The sequence below is a fragment of the Poecile atricapillus genome, chromosome 6 (assembly GCF_030490865.1).
Source record: "Poecile atricapillus isolate bPoeAtr1 chromosome 6, bPoeAtr1.hap1, whole genome shotgun sequence".
NCBI classification, from domain to species: domain Eukaryota; kingdom Metazoa; phylum Chordata; class Aves; order Passeriformes; family Paridae; genus Poecile; species Poecile atricapillus.
Genome location: NC_081254.1, coordinates 27,253,192 through 27,275,342, shown reverse-complemented (window position 1 = coordinate 27,275,342; position 22,151 = coordinate 27,253,192). Strand labels below are relative to the sequence as shown.

At 41.1% G+C, this 22,151-nt stretch overlaps 1 protein-coding gene across 1 annotated transcript in view; it reads right to left on the bottom strand.

The window, feature by feature from the left end:
- SORCS3 (sortilin related VPS10 domain containing receptor 3) overlaps nt 1-22,151 on the bottom strand; it is a 268,680-nt gene that overhangs the window by 32,445 nt on the left and 214,084 nt on the right. The window contains exons 12-15 of the mRNA XM_058841941.1: nt 19,841-19,917; nt 19,644-19,735; nt 16,784-16,891; nt 1,136-1,253 (exon numbers count right to left, since the gene is read on the bottom strand). Coding sequence (XP_058697924.1) covers nt 1,136-1,253; nt 16,784-16,891; nt 19,644-19,735; nt 19,841-19,917 — 395 coding nt within the window. The remainder of the gene's footprint in view (nt 1-1,135; nt 1,254-16,783; nt 16,892-19,643; nt 19,736-19,840; nt 19,918-22,151) is intronic.

Below are 22,151 nucleotides of genomic sequence, written 5' to 3'. Positions count from 1 at the left end.
AGATAAAATCCACCGCAGAAGCAAGTGTCCAGGCCTGAATCCAAAGGCAGGGGACAAAATCCAGGTGTGTAAAACAGAGCTCAAACTCCCTTGCCCTTTCTGTGATAGAGCTGGCTTTGTTATATACAACTCTGATGGTGTGCTTCACCAGGCTTTTTGAATGCAAAGGTTTCCAAGAACACTGCTGGGAGTAGCTAATCTAAAACAAACATTTGATATCTAAGTGAGTTGCTATAAACAGAACTTACTATTTTGCAGAAATAATTTGTCTGCATAGAAGCAAGAAAAAAGACAATAGCTAATTGAAATATTTCTCTTCCCTATTAAGAGCGATTCCCATGATTGCTGCATGGTTACACATATGTCTTCCCTTTTCTTTCATTTAAATTATTTCCATTTATTCAATTCTATGACTTCAATTATCTTATCCTTGCCACATTAATGTTCATTTCTCATTCATGGATTTCATTCAGGAATGTCACAGTGCCAATGGTTCTGGCTCTAGCTATGTTACCCTGCAGGGTGTGGAACATCATACTGGTAGCCAGTAACCCATAAGTAATCTGCAGAGGTTATTGGCCTCTTAGTTATAGTCGCCTCAGGACCTAAATATACCCAGCATGAAAATAAGCCAGTGTATGAAAAGCAAAGCATGTATCCTTGAGTAGGATGAAATAATATGGTTTTCTCTGGTGTCTTTTATTCAAGGGTTTTACAGATATTCAAGAGTTTTACAGATACCTGCAGGACCTGCAGGATGAATAAATGTTTTTATTTTCATTTTTGAGTAGGGGAAATAAGAGGCAAACTGAAATAAAATTATTTTCATGAGTCAGTGACAGAGCTACAAAGAATTCAGTGTCATCTACGATTCAATCATAACGTGTAGTTTTACACTGCCCTAAGCATTGAGGCCAAAAAGATCCAGCTGGTGCAACGGATTATTTTCATAAAAGTAGAAGGCAATCTCCTGAACTTGCCCATAGATGCCTGCCCCATGTTTGTTCATGCACATTCTTCAAAGGATGCAAAAAAATTCCATATGCTTTGCTGTAAAGAACAACTGCATTCCCACCTGACAACACACAGCAGGGGAAAAGGAACCCTCATCAATACCCTCCTCCAGGGGGGATACCTGATTGTGCAGATGCCACGTTTGGTAGTCATCTTTGGTACACCTGCGGCTGAAGAGAGACTTGTAATCCACCTTGACCAGCTGCCACTCAGAACGGAGACTGAAGTGCCCAAAAACTCTGAGCATGGGAGACAAAAGAAAAGAAAGAGTCAGAGTCAACCAGACTCATACTTCCATTTAGCAAATAACATCTCATGAATCTCAGCTACAGAAATTGATACCGTCTTGGAGATTAATGCCAGAAAATGGTATTCAGTCATGAATAATATTTTCCTCTTGTTACAACATCCCAGGAGTGTTTAGCCTTTTCCTGACACCTCGTACACAGCCTGTATTGGAAGGTCTTCCCGTGACCCTAGCATCCAGCAAAACAGAACCCAAGTCTAATCACCCTTATTGCAATGTTTAGAGGACAGATAATTTTTTTTTCATTATTCCAAGTCTTTCACTAATCTACATTTCTACCCAAGCCACTTATGAGACTAAAATTTTTGTTGTTCTAATTTTTCCAGACTAACAAAGAAAGAGTGAGAAAGACAAGATTTACAAATTTTCCTGTGAAATCAAAAGAGAAGCAGAAGACTCCCCCACACTGTAGTTCAGATCCTGCTGTGTCCCCAGTGTGCTGATATTATTTACTCTAGTTCATCACTGTAATCATACAGAGTTGTTGGCTTTGCTCTCCCCACTCCTTCAGTACTCTGCACCAAAATCGCTCTGCATTGTGCTGTTCTCCATGAAACAACCACCACCCAGGAATCAACCATGCTCTCCCCTGGAGACCTGTCTCAGCTCATGGGGACCAGGGACATAAAGGTGGGTGGGCAGTATCTGAGAGAATGAAGTGGTGGGTTTGCTGTGGACACCTGTGTGTATGCAAGTTCTGCCTCACAGAGAAGCTGACAGGTGGGAAGGATATGATACAAGAAGAACCTGTCTGCTGTCATGAACAAGTGGCTCAGGTTAGAAGTGAGCAAGCCCGGGAGGACTTGTCTGGCAGGATGGATTTATTAGGTAGATTGTTGCTGGCTGTCCAGAACCATTCTCAGTGTAGACCTAACCGCGGGGTATTAGTGATAGGAAACGCCAAGGCATTCAGGCCACACTACAGGAGAAGCTGCAATTCCTGTTCCTCAGCACAGAGGGCACGCCCTGGACCAAGACAACCAAAGTATGGGTGTGCCAGAGCTCTCACTGGGAGCAGGGAGGAGTGGCAAGGACCATGGTGGGGGGATGCAGAAAGCCTCCAAAAGTGTACTCAGTATAAATTCTAACTGCAGTATCCCTCCCCGCTTTTCCTCAGCACTGGGTACATCCCATCAGCTGTTACATCACAACTGCTTTCAACACACACAAGCTTGCTTCTTCTGTGTGACTGAAACATCAGTCCCTACAAAGCAGCAATGCAGCAGGCAGAAATAATTTACACCAGCAGATTTATAGCAGTATAGGATTTGGTGCTTATTACATGGAAAACACAGAAAGAGAGAACATGACCAAACAGAAACACTGGCCTAAACCCAGAAGAGGACAGGGTTGGAGAAATCCAACACTTTGAAAATCAAAGCATCTAAAAGGAAAATCTTGCTCCTCATATTAATTGTCCATCAGGAAAGCAAAAGTTTTCTTTGTGGTTAATAAAAATCATCAGCATTACTTGATTTTATTATCTATTATAAAAAGATTTTTAAAAATTCCTTCTGACATTGAAATTCTTCCATGCTAATTAATGAAAAAAACCCCAAGTTTTTCTCAGAAAAAGGCAACATATTAGCATTCCAAAAGCACAGAACATTAGATACTCTTTAATTAAATGATTTCAAAGTAGATCTTGGTGTATAATTGTTACAATTTAGATGGAAACAATACTACACTAAATGTAATTAGAAGAGTGCGAACAGAAGGATGTTTTCCTCTGCACTGCGGAGATGGTTCTAGGTCACCTGAGTCCTAAAGCAGTAACTTCTCTACTCCACCCTCCCCTTCTGAATAAAATCTCCTGAAGGCTAATCAATCCCTGAGGAAGAGACTTTGGAGATAAGAGCAGCAGAGAAGCCAACAAGCACCTTCACCAAGTGGGTTCTGCTCACCAATGCCAAGTTGCACCTTCAGCATGGCTTCATGGACAATGTCATGAACATCAAGTGACAGCTCAAGATGACTGTTTTGTGTATTTGACACTCCTGTCAGTTTCTATACAAGCAAATACAAGGAATGGAGAAGAGCGCTGTGTGATTTGTAGGGTTCCATCAAGGTTCTATCAAGCAGCTTTCCTTGGAAAGTGATTAAAATCTTCATTGTTTGTGAAATTTAAAATAAACCGAACAAACAATGGAGCACAAACCCTGACTGAACAAAACCAGGTGCTGAAACTGAACTCCACTTTCTCAGTTTTATGAATGACATCACTGGATGTTTTTCCATAGGGGCCAAGGGGCATGCACATGACCTCTCCCACGTCTGTTTTGAGGCGGCCAGGTCAAATAGAGGGTTGGGCAGACAGCAAAGAGCTACAACATTTTAAAACTTAGAATGTCCAGCTATCAATAAGTGCTTGGCACTAAATGTTCCAGTTCTTACATATTGGTTTCTATACCAGGTGCCAAGAAACAAAACAAGTTCCAAGGAAAGAGATGCAAAAAGAGATTGTTGGGGCCTTATTTATCCCTCCTGAACTGGTGACTCCTCACATTGCTTTGAAGACACCATCTCATTCAACTTATCTGATTCCATGTGCCTTAATTTCACATTTACTTTGGTCACTAAATAATGGAGGTGGATTTTTTTAATAAACATATCTAAATTATCATGATAATACAGGGAGAAAGGAAATGAGGTATTATAAATTTTGCCTCAATAACTTTGTCTACCATGGTCTGAAAGCTCTTAATTACTTGTTGCAAGCATAGAAAACAAGAGAGATGGGTTTTCAAGGTCCATATTTGAAAAGCCAAAAAAGAAGGTATATTTTGATTTTTCCATATAAGCAGTCTGATCTGGAAGTCCTTGAGAAGCAATAAATACAAGAGCCCAGATGGTATTTAGATAGAGATGGTTTTCTGACTAAGCTCAATTTAACAAAGGTTCTCCAACCCAAGACATAGAATGGTAATTTTCTGGCTTTAGACTGCATGGATTTTTTTCTATCCCTCTGACTAAGCAGTTACAATTCCACATAAAATCTTAGCTAATAGGGCAGCATCTTCTCACAAGGCTCTATGCATAGCTTACAGTGAAATCATTGCTAAAAGAACAGAAAATGCTTCCCAATCCTTCCTTTAGAGAAACAAGGCAAGGCTTTTATTGCCAGGGCTGGGTGTCATTAATTTGCAGAAAAACTATTAGAAACATGGAAATCAATTCTGAAATGCTTACAGTTTCATGATGGAGTCATTTTAGAAATGATCATTGGTAATGTTGCTATAATTATATCTTTCATTAATTTTTTAAATACACAGTAACTTACAAATGTGGTATTCACTGCCTGCATAACCTTGTACAGGAGTTCTTTAAAAGGCTTTTTACATTTATACAATGGTCTCTTCTCAAATTGCATTGCTTTTGCTTTATCATTCCTTGTATTGTCGAATAGTTGTGCTTTTTATGCAATTCAATACTGCTCATTGCTGCCAGGTCAACAGAATGAATTGAGGGTCACAAGATAACAACTCACCTGCCTCTGGTCCATAGATTCAATCCCTGTCCCTGCTCATGGTATGAGAAACAGACCTCCTCAAGTAATAGCTCCCACAGGAAAGGCATCAGCTGTATCCATGTGGATCTGCCCCTGCTGGCAGTTTCAGACTAGCTGCCCAGGCATTAAAATGTAAATTCTCATGCCTAAATCAAGTCCTCTTCTATCATTTCTGAAGTAAACTGGTAGGACATCATATGGAGCAAGCAAGCACTGAAGCTGCCTGTACTTGGCTGGTGTGGATAAGGATGGAAGATTTTCCCTTCACCAGTCCTCCCAGCTCCCTTGTGTGTAACACTTGCTCAGATGTGCCCAGCACTGAGACAGAGGCCTGGAGATGCCAAGGAAGGAAGAAGGTGATAAGGTAATCTTCACTGCACCTAACATCAAAAGTACCCTCCTTTCTGAAGCAGTTTTCCTTAACTGGACATCAACGAGGTGAGAAACATAAAAAGGTTAGGTGTTTTTTTCTTTTGCTTCTCTCAACGTACCTTGGGGACCTCTGAAACTAGATTTTAACAAGATTAGGCCCCACAGAATAGACTCTAAGCATTTTTAATATCTAAAAATAAAATAAAAGCAGAATAATATAATATACTTAGTAGACAGCATCTTTTGAGATGAACTACATAAGCAGATGGATGGATCAACAGAAAAGTAAAGCCAGAACTAGGGAAAGAGAGCCAAACATATACTTTAATTGATAATACTGAGAGAAAAGCTAATTGCAGTGTCATCATAAATAGACTGTTCCATTTAGAAAAGCCTGAAACTAACCTTGAATTTTATTTCCTTTTGTTGCAAAAGAAAAACAGTTGCAGAGGAAGTGTCTTAGCAAGCAAAAAAATCCCCAATAGTAAAATCACCCAAATTAGTAAATACTTCTGCTGACCTGAATCTGTGTTTTTGTTTTGAGAATGTAGAAAGGAAGAAAGTCAAGTAAGATCACCATCTGATTTCAGTTAAAATCCCTCTTTATTTACATCTGTGCATCCTACAGGAAGTGCCAGAAGTAGATATTTAATGGGCAAACCCAAGAAGTGTTATGAAGCACAATCTGGAAGAGTCACCTCCTGGCAGGAAAACAAGCATGTGTTGGTTTGGGTTTTGGGTTTTTTTTATTTTTATTTTTATTTTTTCTAGTCCCTAGAGAGGAAGCTCTTCTCTCACTGAACCCAGAGGGAGTCCCAGATCTGGAGCAGTGAGTAGGTAATTCACCATGGCTGAAGGTGCTCATTCTCTTTCTGATGTCCAGCAGAGAAGCACATGTTGCTACTGCTGCAATCTTAACAGATATCCTCTCATTCATAATTGCTTTGATTTGTTTGGGATTTTTTCCCCACAAGCCAGGCTACACTGGTCCCACATTTCCTGGGAAATGGTGAGCCTATGCTAGAGCTGCTGGCTCAGTGAACACTTACAGAATGTCTTGGTACATAGATGTACCTCCTTAACTTGTTGATATTTACAGCTTTTGAGTCAATGACAGAAAATTCTGACAATTTCACACAAAGAAGAGGGCCTGTTATGAAACCTGGATCTGAATCCATCTCTGTGTAAGGAAGGAGCAGTAAAGTGAGACAAACTCCTGTGTGCAGGCTGAGCTGTCTGGGCCAAAACTACATGAGCAGCAATGGAACAGTTGAAAGTTGTGCAGGTGGGACCAGATTTTATGAAGAGATGAGCTATTTCTCCATGAGTTAAACATAAATCATGACTTAACAGAAAACCAAATGGGCTGTGTAATCTCCCAATTTTTTTATTAGGGTTTAGATGGAATTAGCAATAAAGGAGGTCACTAGTTACAAGGAAATTGGATAGAAAGGGACTGAGACAGGGAAGCAGAATTTAATTGGAAGAGACACAAATCAGCAATTAGGGAGAGAGGGAAAGGGAGAGTTAAACTGTCTCATGTCTGGCAAGATGATGCAGGGAGTAAGAGACTGGAAACAAAGGAAACATAAAAAATGAAAGATGACACTGGAAAGGCAGGCAATTGCCAACAACAAACGCTGCCTAATTTTTTTCCTAAACAATAAATACGGTTTCTAAGAGCCACTTTGGAGCTTTTAATTCAGTTGCTTTTGGCTGACCTGTCAACTAGGAACAGTAGCCTGAGGGCAATGGGTGATGACTCAGGGCTCCTCTACTTCTGTCTGTGGACCAAAATAAAGTAAAAAAAAATGGTTGGGTTTTTTTTAATAGAAAGAAGAGATGCATTTTCTTCCAATTAAAATACACCATCCATTTGGATCTAAATTTTCAGCCAGTGCAAATGAGTTCAATTTAGACCATCTAAATAAACCCTCTCAGGTGTAAGGTCCTCCACTGATACTATTCAGAAGGAGAATAAACAACAGCAGTGAAACTATGAAGAATGTACCAACACCAGACAGCAGCCTGCATGAGGACAAATTTGTTCAAGAAAATCTAGGTCTGTGTTCTATTTCCCAAGGAGAAGGGTAAAACAAGATTTTTACAGAATTTCTCCTGCACATTAAATCTGAGGGATGTGGTTTATTTCCACTGAAACTGAATGACATAACATCGAGGTTGACCACAAGAAAGAAATTTAAAGTGTTGTCCACCAGCAATCCATATTGAACTAGTCATGAAAAGCTGCACCACTGCCAGATTTCAGGGCAAGAGAGAGAGAAGAGATGGGGCAGGCAAAGAGTTTCTGTGAATACAGATCAAAACCCAAACCTTGCAGTAAAAATCCTAAAGTATAATCACAGCAGATCCTTTCCCTTGGCTTTAGAGAACAGTCCTGGTATTATTCATCAGCTCAATGGGCATTTCCCTTACAGTGCTAGCAGAAGAGGAAAACCACTGCAAATGACATGGTACAGCATGATCATTCAGTTAGCAAGTAATGACAAGTGTAATTAGTAAGTAATCTGCAGAACATGTAATTACAAAGCAGCCCTACACTTTGGACTCAATTTCCCCTTTAGCTGCACAAACATTGCATAAGGCAGTGGAGGAGATAGGGATTGTTTTGTTATTATTTTTTCAAATAGAAAGTGATATCAAAATAAAAACTTCTTGAATGACAAATCAAACCTTTTGAAATTTGGTCTTAAAAAATTTATTACAAATGTTCTCAAACCACTTTACATGACAATTGCTTCAAAAGAAATCCCAGCAACATGAAAGAGAGTATGAGACACCTAGGAAGGGGGATGGGAAAGCATATTAAATTTTAATGCTGTTTTTCAGAAGTGTTCTTTCTCTTCTTCGAACCACTCATGAAAGACAACCAGGTTCTGACAGTTCTGAAACCTGAAGATGCTGCCACTCTCTTCTAGAAAAGATACTGGCAGGTGTCAGCAATCTGAGTATTTTATCCCCTCATGGGTCTGTGGTCACAGCAGAGGCAGGTGCTGCTTCTTTGCCAGAAGCTGGATAACACAACACATTCAGTCATTTCAATCTTTCATCCTATGAATCAGCAGATTCCCAACCAGAAATGTCCAATATAAATGTAGAAGCCATTCCTTAGAAAATGTAAGGTCCAAATGCATGTGACAAGTGAAGCACAGTGACGAGCTTTGTCAGGATATCAGAGAAGAAGGCTCAGAAGAGGAAGCTCTGGAGAGCTGCTTTCCAACAATCATTCAGTTCAGTGATCAAAAATCTGTCAGAGTGAACTCTGCAGACAGCCTAACACTGAGCCTTCAAGCTCCTAGAAAAGCTGCTGTGCTGTGCCACCCTTTTCCTTCTGCAGGATCAAGGAGAGATTGAGCTGGAAAGGTGCTAAAGCGATGTAGTTTCTCAGTCCCCTGAGGGTTGGTGGGATCAGAGCACCTGAATATTTTACATCTTGCTCTCACAAAAAGGAGAAAGACTCAGGAACACATGTGTTCACAGCATCCTGCCCCTTCCTGTGCACCTTCCATCAGGCCTGAGTGCTTCATACAGCCCAGCCCACCTGCAGGCAGGACAGCACGGAGCCAAAATCCATCTGTCCTTACTTAGCAGCACAGGAAACAAAGCACATGAGCCTCTAGACAAGAGTATCTGGATTGTGCTGCCATCAGGCAAAACTTGTCCTTTTATCTACGGAAAAGAAATTGTGTATCAGCCTACTGCTCATTCTGGCTCCTGCAAGGGCTTCCTTCTTTCATTCACTTCAGCGAATTCCAGTTTTGAGTGAACACGCCTTTCTCTAGTTCTCCTCCCTGCATATGCTCAGCTCTCCATCCCCCCCTTGTCTGAGCATTATAGACACAACTGAGCATCTCCCTCCCCCAAAGAAATGGGAAAAGTCTACACAGTGGGATACTCATCTGGGACTCTGGAGACCTGCATTACTGCCAAGCTCTCCCAATGACAGCCTCCTGAGTGACTGACCATGGGCATGTCCTTTTTTCTCCCTCAACTTCCCTACCAGCAAAATACAGCTAATGATGTTGACTATTTTAGCACAGTATTTGATCTACTGTCCATAAATAGCACTTGGTTCCAATGACAGTAATGTTTGCCCCAGAAAGTCAAAGATAGACAATACGTGCCACAGAGCACGATGCCTTCTCCATGTGTTATGGCTTCTGCCAGGAATCTTCTGAGTACATGGTGCAACTGCTGGGAACTGGTCTTGGGTCACAGACAACCTTTTCCTAAAGCCAAATAAATCACACGATGCTGTCTGAGAAAGATTACTCTAAGTAGATGTTCTCATCACCTGATTTGTCTTTCAGGTGCCACGGAAAGACCTCAGCTCACACTGCAAGTATTAACAGCACAATCAATATTGTGCCTCTTGTGGACTGTTTAGGTGAATTCATGCAGAGATCCAAAGGCTAAAAATCAGACTGGCAGAGAGGGAGATGGGAGGAAGAAGTGACACTGATTAATCTTGGGGTTGTTAATAATGTTTTTAAGTCTTGCAAACAAAGATAATGATATGGGTAATCAACTCTCCTACTCCAGGGTATAAACTGATCATCTGCTGGAATAAAATGGGAATTCCTATAACACACATTTTCTTGTCCATTGTAAAGTCACTTGATGCCATTAGCAGATTGATCATTTTCTCACAAAGTCCAAGCTATTCATTACTTCCAGAAGGTTTTGAAATTAGATTGGATGATACACGAATGCAGCTCACTATGGCAAATGCCAATATCCTCTCAATCATTTTGGTTTCCTTACTTAATAATTGTATTTAAAATTTTTGTTCTCAGATCAAGTTCCAAATTTTCCTCTTTTTTTCTGTGTGCAGTCATTATTTGCACGGATTCACTTTAATTTCATGGGGTCTGTTATGAAGAGTCCTTATATAGGTTTGTGCACTGCAGTCTGCACAGTTCCCTGAGTGAGGACAGACAAACTGAACTCACAAGGACACATCAGAGCTTTGCAGGAAAATCCATAGCCAATAACAATGACAGCTGCACCACAAACATATATTGCAGTGAACAGCAGAAAGGAAAACTGACAAGTGAGATAAAACCAAAGTAGGGACAACAATTAAAACCTAAAAGTCATTTCTAAAATCTAATGGTACCCATACAATTGGATAAACCAGGCTTTGAAATCTTCTCTCTGATCTTCAAAAAACTCCACAGTTTTGGTAGCCCCGAGAGAATGCAGAGGCTGCATGGACAGCCTTGGTTCCCAGGGGAAGTGAAGGTATGTAAGGACAGAGTTCAGAATCTTTCAGCACAACAGCTCCTTGTCTCATTTTCTGCACTGGAAGCTGCAAGTTGGATTTAGCTTTCTAGAGAACTCTGTTGAAATCTTTCCTCCAGATTCCCTATTTGCCAAATTTCTGTGTGGCTCAGCAGCAGTCAAAGTTGCAGAAGATCTGTTTTTTTCAGACAGTTTCTTCCTCTTTTCTCACAGAATGAAGTGAAAAGAGGCCAGACTGATGACAGGAGAGTTTAAAGGCACCTGTGGGCCATGGGAATCGAGGAACACTGACTCTTTTCTTCATGCATGCTGTACAAGAGCCTCAATTCCTTCTAGGAAAAACAACCTCATGGTGTTTTGCCATCCACTCACATCACCTCTCCTTTGCTGAGGTTGCTAAAGCAGGGGTAAAAGAGGGCAAAGCCTGGTGCCAGGGGAGAACGCAAGCTCCTCTGACCTCATCCCAGAAAAGGCACTCTTTTCTATCACTGGTTCCACATTAATTTTTCTCAGTGCACCCACTCAGAGGTGGCAGACCCATGGCACAGCTCCCTACCCCTAGGCAAAGGGGCAGAATGCTTCAAGGACATCATGTCAGCTCACAATTCTCTTTCCCATGTTAGCTTTTAAATGTAACAGCAAGACTTGAGCAAAAGGCAGCGGATGTTGCCTTGCTTGAAGAGAAAAGATGATAATCACCTTATCAGAAAAAGACAGGAAAATGACTCCAGGCTCCCATGTAACTTTGAACTCAGTGTGAGCTTGGACCTGAGAGCTGTCGCCCTTTTCTCATACTCAGTTTGCTGAATCTCTGCTGAGTGTGAATCAGAATCTGTCCACATTGCCTTCTTCATACCTTTATCTACTTTGCTGATGTCTTCCACAGGTCAGCCAGTTCTTCAGAACAAGAGTAACTCATGGAACTCCTGGCCACAGGATAAGGTGACTGCTAAATCTTTTTCAAAGTATTTAGAGGAAAAACCCTCAGAAATAGGAAAACTCATTAATATCTTAGAAATACAATGAATAATACAAAGAATACCATGTCTGGCCAAGAAAGTTCCTGGTTTGTAAATATCTGTAAATGTGAGAATTATATAAGGTAACCATATTTCTAGTATAAATTAGTATTTTTTATATATATATATATATATATATATATATATATATAGATATAGATATATAGATATATAGATATATATATATATATATTTAGTATCCTCTGCTTGCCACTGCTGGAATGAGGAACTGAAACAGGGGAACTTTGGGTCTGACACAGTGTGACTTGTGCTCTTAAAACTTTCTTTCTCACCTCAAACCTCCCCTGGCACCCATCTCAACTTTTCCAACATCTCTCAATTACTTATTCATTCTTCCTCACTCTTCTGCCACCCAGTGATGGATTGACAGTAATTTTATGGGTCTCCTGGAAAGAAAAAATTATTCCCACTTCATCTCTGGTAAAGCTGCATGGTCATATAAACAAGAAGGTGTTAGAAAGGGCCAGGACTCTTACCCTGTTAATTTACAACCAGGAACATTTTCTAACACACATAACCAAGGGCAGCAGTCACAGCAATGTTGACAAACCAAATTTCAGCTCACTGAAAATATTAATGTTCAATTATGCATACACACATATATAGAGATCATTAAGTTCACATACATAGAACTACACAGAAATTTATATACACACGTGGGTGTGTCTACATAAATATTTATTTATCAGTACAGAGAAACTTAATGATCCCTATCTGTAAATGAGTGTCTGCACACATACATAATGAGCCTACTAAAATGATGCAGGGCTCTGAAGCAAAAAGGTTGTTTCTCTTAATATAGGTTTGGGGAGATGTTTAGCATCTCTAGAGATGAAGTGGCAGGGGTAATAATTATGAGTCAGCGCTGGAAGAACATAAAGCCCTTCTCTGGACTCATGAAAATATCTGATCTCTGATTTGAATGGTACAAACTGGTTTGGATATATCACAATTGACTAGAAGAAGGATACAGTGTGATTCCTTTCCCCTGTTGGACAGCCAAGTAACACGCTGTGCCTATGGCTTGTCAGTCCAGAAATGTTAGCTCTGACCCATCAGAACATGACTTCATTGAAAGATCTACTAGTTAACAGTGAGGGGTGCAGCACAGAACTTAGAAACCTGTCGATTTCAAAGAGGCTAGTGCATTCTAGGCATTCATCTGAGAACATGTCTAACTCACCACCCTTATGCATTCGAGTTATTTCCTGGAGGATCCTGTGTGTTCTACAGCTGCTTTCCCAACACCTGCACCAAGCACTACAATGTGCTTTGGTACAAAGCTCTACACTAAAGGAGCCAAACTGACTCTATTGTCAGATGAGAGAAGTATCAAAAGCAACAACAAAAGGAACTGCAGAAGATGATCAGCCAGGACTGGAGGAAGGACAGTGGATTTACTTTGGTTAGGCAGCAGTTCAAGGCAGACCAGCTCACAAAGTCTTATGATATTTCCCTGTGCATCACAAAACCACGTTGTTAACAGAGCCTACCCAGCTTGTAAGGAAATAATTAATTCTTGCAGCATTAAAGCCATTCAAAATTACAAAATCATAGAATAATTTAGGTTGGAACAGACCTCTGCAAGACATCCTGTCCAACACCCCATTAAAAGCAGCTCCCAATTCACAGTACTCTTAGATATTCAGAATCATATAAAGCCCCTTTATGCAAATGACCAATGTTACCATACTGACAAGTTTTTTTAGGCCTGCTTAGGACAAGCATACACAGCATAAAGCACAGAGGATCCAAAAAGCCTAGGATACTCATACAGTAATGAAAGACATGGAAAAAGCTCACTTAACAGCTATGGAGTGGTACAAAATTGTGTGCTCAAAGGCTTGCTGCTTTCTACAGCCCAGAGAGCCTCTCACAGCATGTGGCACAAAATGAAGGTTGGGAAAGCCATTCTATTGATATATTGATTTTAATAAAGTAATATTATGAAAATATTGTTAATAATGCAATATTTTAATAATAGTTGGAGTATAATGACTACGCAATACACATTCCCCTCAGAATATTATGTTTTTTAAATAGGTGAACACAGACCACTTTGATGCAGATCTATAGAAGAAATCTCTTCTAACAGGAATCAGCTGAGAGCACTACATGAAGTATTCTGCATTTTCCAGGATGAGAGACAAACTTTTAAAATCCACTAACCCACAGTTTGGCAGTACAGAAATATGACCACAGCCTCGGTCTCTCTGCCTCAGCACTGCTTGAAGTCTAAGCTCCCACTGACCCCATGATCAGTTTGGGATGCAAATCTCAAACTCAATGTGCTCCTCTCATCAGCTTCTTGAAATCTTTGGGACTTCTACCCACAAACATGAATTCCATGTACCTCCAAACCACCATGTGTAATCTTGGTTCAGAGGGTGGCAAGCAGCAATAGAAAGGCATTGATTTCTTCTCAGCCAAAGCTTACACAAGCTCAGCATCACCCTACACTGCCCTTATAGATGAGCTTACTAAAATTCTCATTGGGAGAAACAGCTAAGTGTTGTATTGAAATGGCTTGCAAACAGCTTTATAAATGGGCTCTTTCCTCCTCAGTTCCTTCCATGCTGTGGACAGAAATTTCTCTAAACATTCATTTCAAGTGTCATGTGAAACTTCTTTGTATGGCTTTTACAGACTATTAAGAATGGTTTTAAAAACTGCTAATGATGACAGTAATAATAAAGACAATAACAATAACAATAGCTACGGCAACAATAATGGTAATATGCCTACAAAGATTTCAAAAGAAAAAGTTATCAACAAACCTAATACACAATACTCAGGAAGATAACTCATTTCCTACATTCTCCACCAGAAGACTACAGAGATATAAATAACAATAACCTTAGATTTATAATGCATTTTTCATCTCAAAAGAAAACTGCATTGATTTATAAAGTAAATGACCTAAATCCACAGCTAGTTGCAACTGATTAGCTCCATTGATTTCAGTGAAGGTGCAGACGTGCAGATTTATGTGAGCACAGATCTATCTCTCTGCACGTGTGTGTGCATGTGTCTGCACATGTGTGCAGCTGGAACTGACACACATTGCAGGAAGAATTTCACAGAAAAACACCTTATTCAACAACACAGAAAGTTACATATTATCATTGCATTTGCAGGAAAAAATGCACAGAGTGAAGAGAACTGCAGGTTCTAATCTTTAGCTGGGAATTGGCAAATATATTTTTCCAACAGGATGTTCACAGCAGTCTTCTGAAAAGGCTCACAGGTATATCATATGCTGTTGAGTTTTACTCTTTGCTCAAACAGGGCAATGTTTGCAGATAGCAAACCAAGAGATGCACAGATATATTATTCTACAAAACAGGGACACAGCTTTTTTGAAAAAAAAAAAAGAAAAAAGAAAAAAGAAAAAAAAAAAAAACCCAAAATAAAGGTATTGTTTTGGCATACAGGAAAAGCGAGCAATGCTACCAGAAGTGACACCACCTCTACTCTGATAAAATCTCAGTAGCTGTCTGCGACAGACATAAGGCTGACTTGTTTTGCTCCAGCACTGTTTGGGAATAAAGCATAGGAGTGCTGTTGTGTAAAGCATAACCTTAATTACTTAGCCTGTCCTTCCTAACACAGTTTACCACAGGAGACAGGGATACAGGAGTTGGCTATACTTTCCTGAGCCATCCCCCCCCCAAGGCTAAAGCTCCAAAACACTCCTGCCATGGCATAGATGGCACAGAAGCCAGCTCAAATGACCATTTGTTAGAAGAGTAAAGTATGATTTTCCCACAGCTCCTTTTTTGCAGCAGAGCTCAACTTCAAGTATAGACACATGGTCACTTCTGTTTGTGTAAAGCTGACATAGAGCTGGTTTTGAAAGGCATAACAACACAAACCATGCAACTGTTGGGATACATTCAAATCAGTAGCAGGAATGTCTAAGACACACAACTATTACCCTGTCCAAACCTCCCCAGAAATTGATGACACTCAGTTTCTCACTACCTGTGACACCAGTAATGAGCTTCACCTACACGTTTATGCCATATAAGTATGCAGATGGACTGAAGCCTAGAAGAAAATAAACTTGACCTGAATCTCTTTTCTCTTGCAAGCAGTGAAAATGTGCAGGAATTTCAAGTACAGATGCAGAGAAGCAGGAAAAGCAGCTTGACTGCAATATGAAATTTATAATCAGTCTCCTGCCACTGAACTGGAGTGGTACAACCATGTCTGATGTGATTAACCAAAGGCACATCTTCATGCCACTGTAGGTATGCTTCACAGCTGTGCCTTAGACAGGCATCTTAGCCACCTTGCCTTCTGATGCTTTTCAGAAAGCTGTTTCAGCCAGTTCAAAGATGCACAGGTAACACATTTCCAAAACCAGTGAAGGCAGTGCATCTTGTTCTTGCTTTGTTCAGAATCCCAGAGCACGGTGCTTTGATCTGCTTTGTGCAAGAGGTCAGATGACTACTTAAATACACCTTTGAACTTAAAAACTTCCCTTTCCTGGTTGTTAAAATCCAGTTTTACCCTCCTCTTGGGCCAGCCCTACCCAGTGCTTCAGCACTCCTGGGAGGAGGAAGGTCCCAGCACCATCAGTGCCAGGCCAGGCTCTTCCTTCCATAGGATGGGTGAACCACACCATGTTACACCCCAGAACAGGAAGGTAATTCTGAGCTCAGCTCTGCATATGCACAATGAGAACACTTTTAGCTTGAGCTAAAACTGGATGTACAGCCCACAGTGCAAGCAACAAAGCTGGGGGCTATTTGTACCCACCAGGAATCTCAAAAGACAGTCATGTTGCACAACTGGAGCAAGCACAGAACTGGAATGAGGTACAACCATATGGATCTCTGACTTCTGAAGAGCACTGCAGTCCCTGGGCCATCAGGTCCAAGGAATGCAATCTCTGCAGTAATTATGAGGAAGGACCTCTGGCTGTCACTAGATACAACCTGACCAAGGCTACAGCACTCTCCAGAGAAGTATATCTACCTACTGCTCTATGTGGACTCCCAAGCTACAGCTTGGGACCATCTCTCCTTGCTATAGCCCCTATCACTGCTGGACAGAGCTTGGCTCCATCATCTATTTGCTACATGATGCATGAACATGTCAGCCAGGCATGTGGCCACCAGCAAAACCCACAAAACAGCACCATGCCCTCATGAAACACTGCATGTATAGCTACACAACACTGCACTGCACATCATGAGGTTACCATGCACCTGGGGATCTCCATGCACCCCTTCTGCCATCACAATTTTAAATAGGAGCTGCTGTACTTACGTCATTATCTGGGTCTCTATGCCAGGGTCTACAAGGGATCCATCCACAAAAAGTGGTGTTGATGTGAAACTGTATTTAGTCCAGGATCTTCCCTCATCAAAACTCACCCTGGGAGAGAAGCAGACAACATTTATACACATAAAAGGACTTACTCTAGAGCAACTGCAGCAATTAAATATTGGCTAAGGTCTGCAAGCTCCAGCAGCTGGATTTACAGACAAGCACCAATCTTTGCCATTTCCCAGCCCACTAAATTCATGCTCTTGATGTACTTTGAAAGATCAAAGCTTTAGAAAGCATAAACACTGGCAATAAAGACATGGATATACTTTATGCAGCTGTACATCAGGCCTCAAGGGATCAAGAGGTTTTGCCAAGACCTGTTTCTGGGTCTGGAATAGCACCTGGCATGAAGCACCACTCAGTGCATAAGCAACCCTGGCCTGAATGCATGAAAACTGCCTTCACTACCACAGGACATTTTGACCCATCCATGTATCAATGCCATATGGCATTAGCTACAATCTCTCTAGCCCTATGAGTACTTAAAGGCAAATTTGGCTCATTTGTGGCAGTGAGGAGTGTTGAGTGTGTGTGCACACAGGCACCTGAGCACCTGGATTTGTCTGGCAGGCTCTTGGTGGACACTGAATCCCCTGTGCTCCAAGTAGGTAGGACACTATCTGACACACCACCAAAGGACCAGGAGGCCACTGCAGTGTGTATTATAAGCCATGGGTTGCACCAACCTCACATCTCCAGTGTGGAAAGCCAAGACTGGCAGTCACCATTCCCTAACTCTCTGCTCCTCAGGTAAGAAACCTTCACCTGACTCAGAATGCACCTGTGCAAGAATAGGAAGTTAACTTTACACCTAAGACAGAACTCCAGGAGCACAGCAGCACACAGAAAGACTATCTGCCCTAAATCACTTCATTTAAATGTATGTATCTTCCCATACACCTGTGAATTTGTATGCGTTCTGCTTGCATGCTTATCTCTCCAAATAGCATTTCAACTTCAGGGGAACAGCATGCTTCATTAGCTTAGCTAAAGTTCTCTCAGCTTTTCAATTATCCGCCCCTCTTTTCTCCAGCATGAAACTTATTGTACAATGTCTCAGCCTGAGAACTAATAGATTTACATGTACCCTTTAATCTATTCCACTCCTGCCCATAAAACAGGTGCCTACTGAAGCAATATGAAGCAAATTCCAAAGCCCCTAAGGGCACAATTTTGAAGGAAACCTGTTGGAGCTTATTGATAACAGATCTAAATCACTATTCATTTAATAGAGTGGGTGGGGCACTCATAGATCTGCACACACCATTTTCAGGGGACTTATTGTAAAAGGAGAGCATCTGAAATGAACCTCTGCAAAGGTGAACTGAACTGTCAGCTCCTATGAAAAGTCAACCTCTGACCAAATCTTTCCCAATATGTAAGTACAGGCACTTGCAGAAATGTGCTTTTTATGTCCAAAGAGCCTTCACAATTAAAGACACAATTGAAACAGTTACACCTGGCTTGAATAATACAGCACAAATGGTTAATACATGACTGGCAGGGCTCACCCTTTCCATGAGGGGCTCACCTTTCACTCTTCCAGAGCTCAACTTGCTGCAGTCTGATGCACCCACTGCTAGCGAGACCCACCCTTGGCTAACACACACTTCTTCCTTGACTCATCCTTGGTTTGATCTAAAGACTGGGACTTTAGATCCTCTTTCCTGAGAGCACTTTAATTATAGCCATGACAACTGAGCTACCCATCAGAGGCTTCCAGTCCCATCTCAGCTGCACCACAGACTGGAGTCTGCAGCTCATCATTACAAGTCTGCCCTGTTACTGCTCTCCTCTGTATGTCCAGTCGTGGAGCCAATACACCCCGAGGTTAACAGTCCACTATCACACCTTGACTAAAACAGTCATTTCTTTAATTCAGGTGGCAAAGAAATGTGCTCAAATGCAATATATTCAAACTTCCATATGTTTGAAATCATCCTAGAGTTATCTGTCAGGTCAAAAACTTAAAAGTCCAGAAGCTTTTTATATTGAAAAACTAGCTGTTAATGTTCTCAAAGTACATCTCTGGAACATGATCTTGCAAATGGGTTAAGTCAACCTTTCTTGAGGTGTCCAGATTTGGAATGACTGCAATTTCATTGGAGGATTTTGTACAATAATGACCCAGGTAGAGGAGACCTTAACACCTCATTACTGCTGCCAAACACCATTTTCAGTAAACAGTGTTAGTTCTGAATTTCAGAATGTTTAACTGGTGCAGGAGTCAGAGGGGCAAGAGCTAAGAAGAGGATAATTTTAGAGCAGTATCTTTAGTGCTTAGACTGTTATAACCCATTTATAGCAAAATTGTGTCTTCAACTGAGAAATCATTTTGCTCTATTTCACCTCCAACTCTAATCAGTCACCACCACAGTATCTCTGCAAATTGATAGTCAAATACTAGAGGGGTTAGCAACATATCTCTGTTGCCTTTATCTACACCTACTGCCCTCTCCTCTCCCTCCCTTTATCTGTCTTGCCAGATTAATGTCAAATTCTGTAAACAAAACGTAGAAACAAGAGACACATCCTCTCAGAAATATCTGAGGCCCAAAGGATGACTTAGTCTATGTGTGTCTGTAGGAAAGAAACCCCACCTGGAGGCTCATAGTCCCTTACCAGTGCAAAGAGTAATTCATACATGTAGGTGAATGTATGGAGGCATTATGTATTTATAAAATGGTGCAATAATCATTATATTAATCAATAAAACCAAAATGGTGGTAAAACAGAGATAAGAATGACTTCAATGCTCTTTTTATGGACACCCTTGCAAAGTAACAAGTTTCCTCACCACATGTGCCGGATGGGAACTGACGTGTGTTTCATGGCCACTAGTGCCCCTCCCCAGTCCAGAAACCAAACATTGTATTCCTCCTCGAAGATCTGCAAACAAATGAAGAACTGCATGAGTGCTCCACTCCACTGGGAAGTGAAGAGCCAGAGGAATAGCAAAAGGCTCCGTGCTTTCCTTTGCTGTGCAAAACATACCTGTCTCCAGGAATTGCCACCATCAGAAGAGATGAACACGCCAACTTCTGTGTAGGAAAGTTCAGAGCCAATATTGCCTGCAACACAAGTGTCAGACATTCTTCTATGGATGAACACTCTAATGAAAATGTTAATTAAAGTTCTGACATTTAATGCTGGAAAATTAGAAATTTAAATAGGTTGACACTCTCCTGTTACCATCACAGAATTCAACTAACCACATTATTGTGTCAATGCTATTTCAAAAAAGTTCTGTCTCTGGAAGGCAATGCAGCTCAAGAAGGGTGTTTTCATCAGTGCTCAGGATATAGGAAATGTCATACTGCACATCTACCCAATTTTCTCCCTGATACTAGGAAGAGTCACCAACTGTTTTAGATGAGGCTGTAAGAAAACCTGATGTGGCAACCATACAGAAGGTCAGCCTATAGGGACATCCAGGTTCAAGAACATAAATCTACTGTTTCAGTTCAAAGGTCTTCTTAGTACTATGGCTGGAAGTCCTCAAGAATTAGATGCTGATTTAATGGTAGCAGTGTTTTGTATCACCATATCACCAAAATGGAAATTCTGAATTTTCAAACAGGGATTTACAGATGGAGGCAAGGAAAGGGAGTAAAAATGCAAGAATTTTGTTGTTATCACTTTGTTCTGTCTTTTTGTGCAAAGTTGTTCTATTATTTCCTTCATTCTCTTCCTCTAGTTCAGCTTCAAGCATTCAAACCTCACAAAATGTAACTCCCAAACAAGTCAAGAGGATTTAGCAGCTGTACAATTAGATAATAAAACATAATTCTTCCATTTGCAGGAATCTAACCTCTGTCTTGTACCAAGTGTCTGAGTTTCCAGTCATTGCTGGAAATGTCTCACTGTAAATGAAGTGTTTGAACAGCCTACACTTGTGAGGAAAAAATTGCATAGCTTATCCTTGAATGCATTCAGCAACATGGTGAGATGCTCCTGCTGTTGTGAAACTGGTTAGTGGAAACAGATGTGTATATTCCCAACAGGTAAGGTTTTTACATCTACAAAGCAGTAAGGCAGAAATTATATTCTGCCTTTTAAAGGTTAATTGTTAGACTGGGAAAGCATTCATCCCATGCACTGGCAACTTGAAAAGAACCTAATTTACTAACAATTTAGATCAATGCCTAGAATCTCACTGTCCTGCTGCCTCTATTTGCTTCCTAAAAGGTTAAAAAAAAAAGCTTTTGTAATTACAGCATCATGAGTAGGGCTTGTTCCTAAGCATCCATCTAGCAAGTGCAACCTGCCAGGAGTGATGACTCCACTTGGCTATGCATGGGGATATCTGGAGGTTTAAACCAAATTATCTCACTTCATTTGGCCTGGATCACTGAACTGGAAATCACATGGTGTCTCCCTTGTTGAGATATAAATGTCATGAAGGGAACCCATCTCGGGTTCTGCCTTAGTCTGGCAAACACACTGAAGCACAGCACACTGAAGCACAGAATGACATGAGAATGAAAATGGTTGGAAGAAATAGTGTAAATTCATGCAGACAATATGCTAACATCCCACACTTGCGGGCCACTGCTGTGCTGAACAGGACCAAGGAGACAAAGTGAGCCTTAGAAAGAACAGTTAAGCTATTTGGACATATTTGAGTGTATGCAAGAGGCTCCATTTGAAAAGACAGAACTGCCTCCATGGCTGAGGCCAGCTTTTAATAGCACCAGCCATTCAGGAAGCACTTTGTTAGCCCAGCAGCCCCCACAGAGCTGAGGGTGGTTGGTAGCCCCATCCATCCTGCAGATTAATTACAGTGGCTCAGCCACTGCCACCATGAAGTATTGTAGCAGGCTGTCATTTAAACAACACAAAAGCACTATGTTGCAGAACAGCCCACAATACCAATGGCCTGTGCAGTTTTGATTAAATGCTGCTAGCCTTGCAGCAGTACAGAGTTAAAAGTAGGTGCCATGCACAAGACAGGCACCCATGGAGCCCAGGCTTCACATGACAGACTTTGTGACAACTCTGCCCTTGCTACTCAAAAGGCGGGACATATTGACACCTCCTAGGAGCCCAGCCCCTGGGCACCATCCTCCTTCTGCAGAAAACAGGTAGACATGTCCATCAGTGGTTGTAACAACATGAGAGGACCTACTAGTGCCACTGAGTAATAGTACCTTGAAAATGTGGGCTTAGACCAGCAAATGGGTTATTGCAGAGCAACAGATACCTGACACCTTTTTTGAACTTGAGGCCATATGGCCTCTCCTCACCCATAGCAAATGGGACTTAACATGAATTAGCTCAGCACTTGCTGAAACAGAGTTCAAAG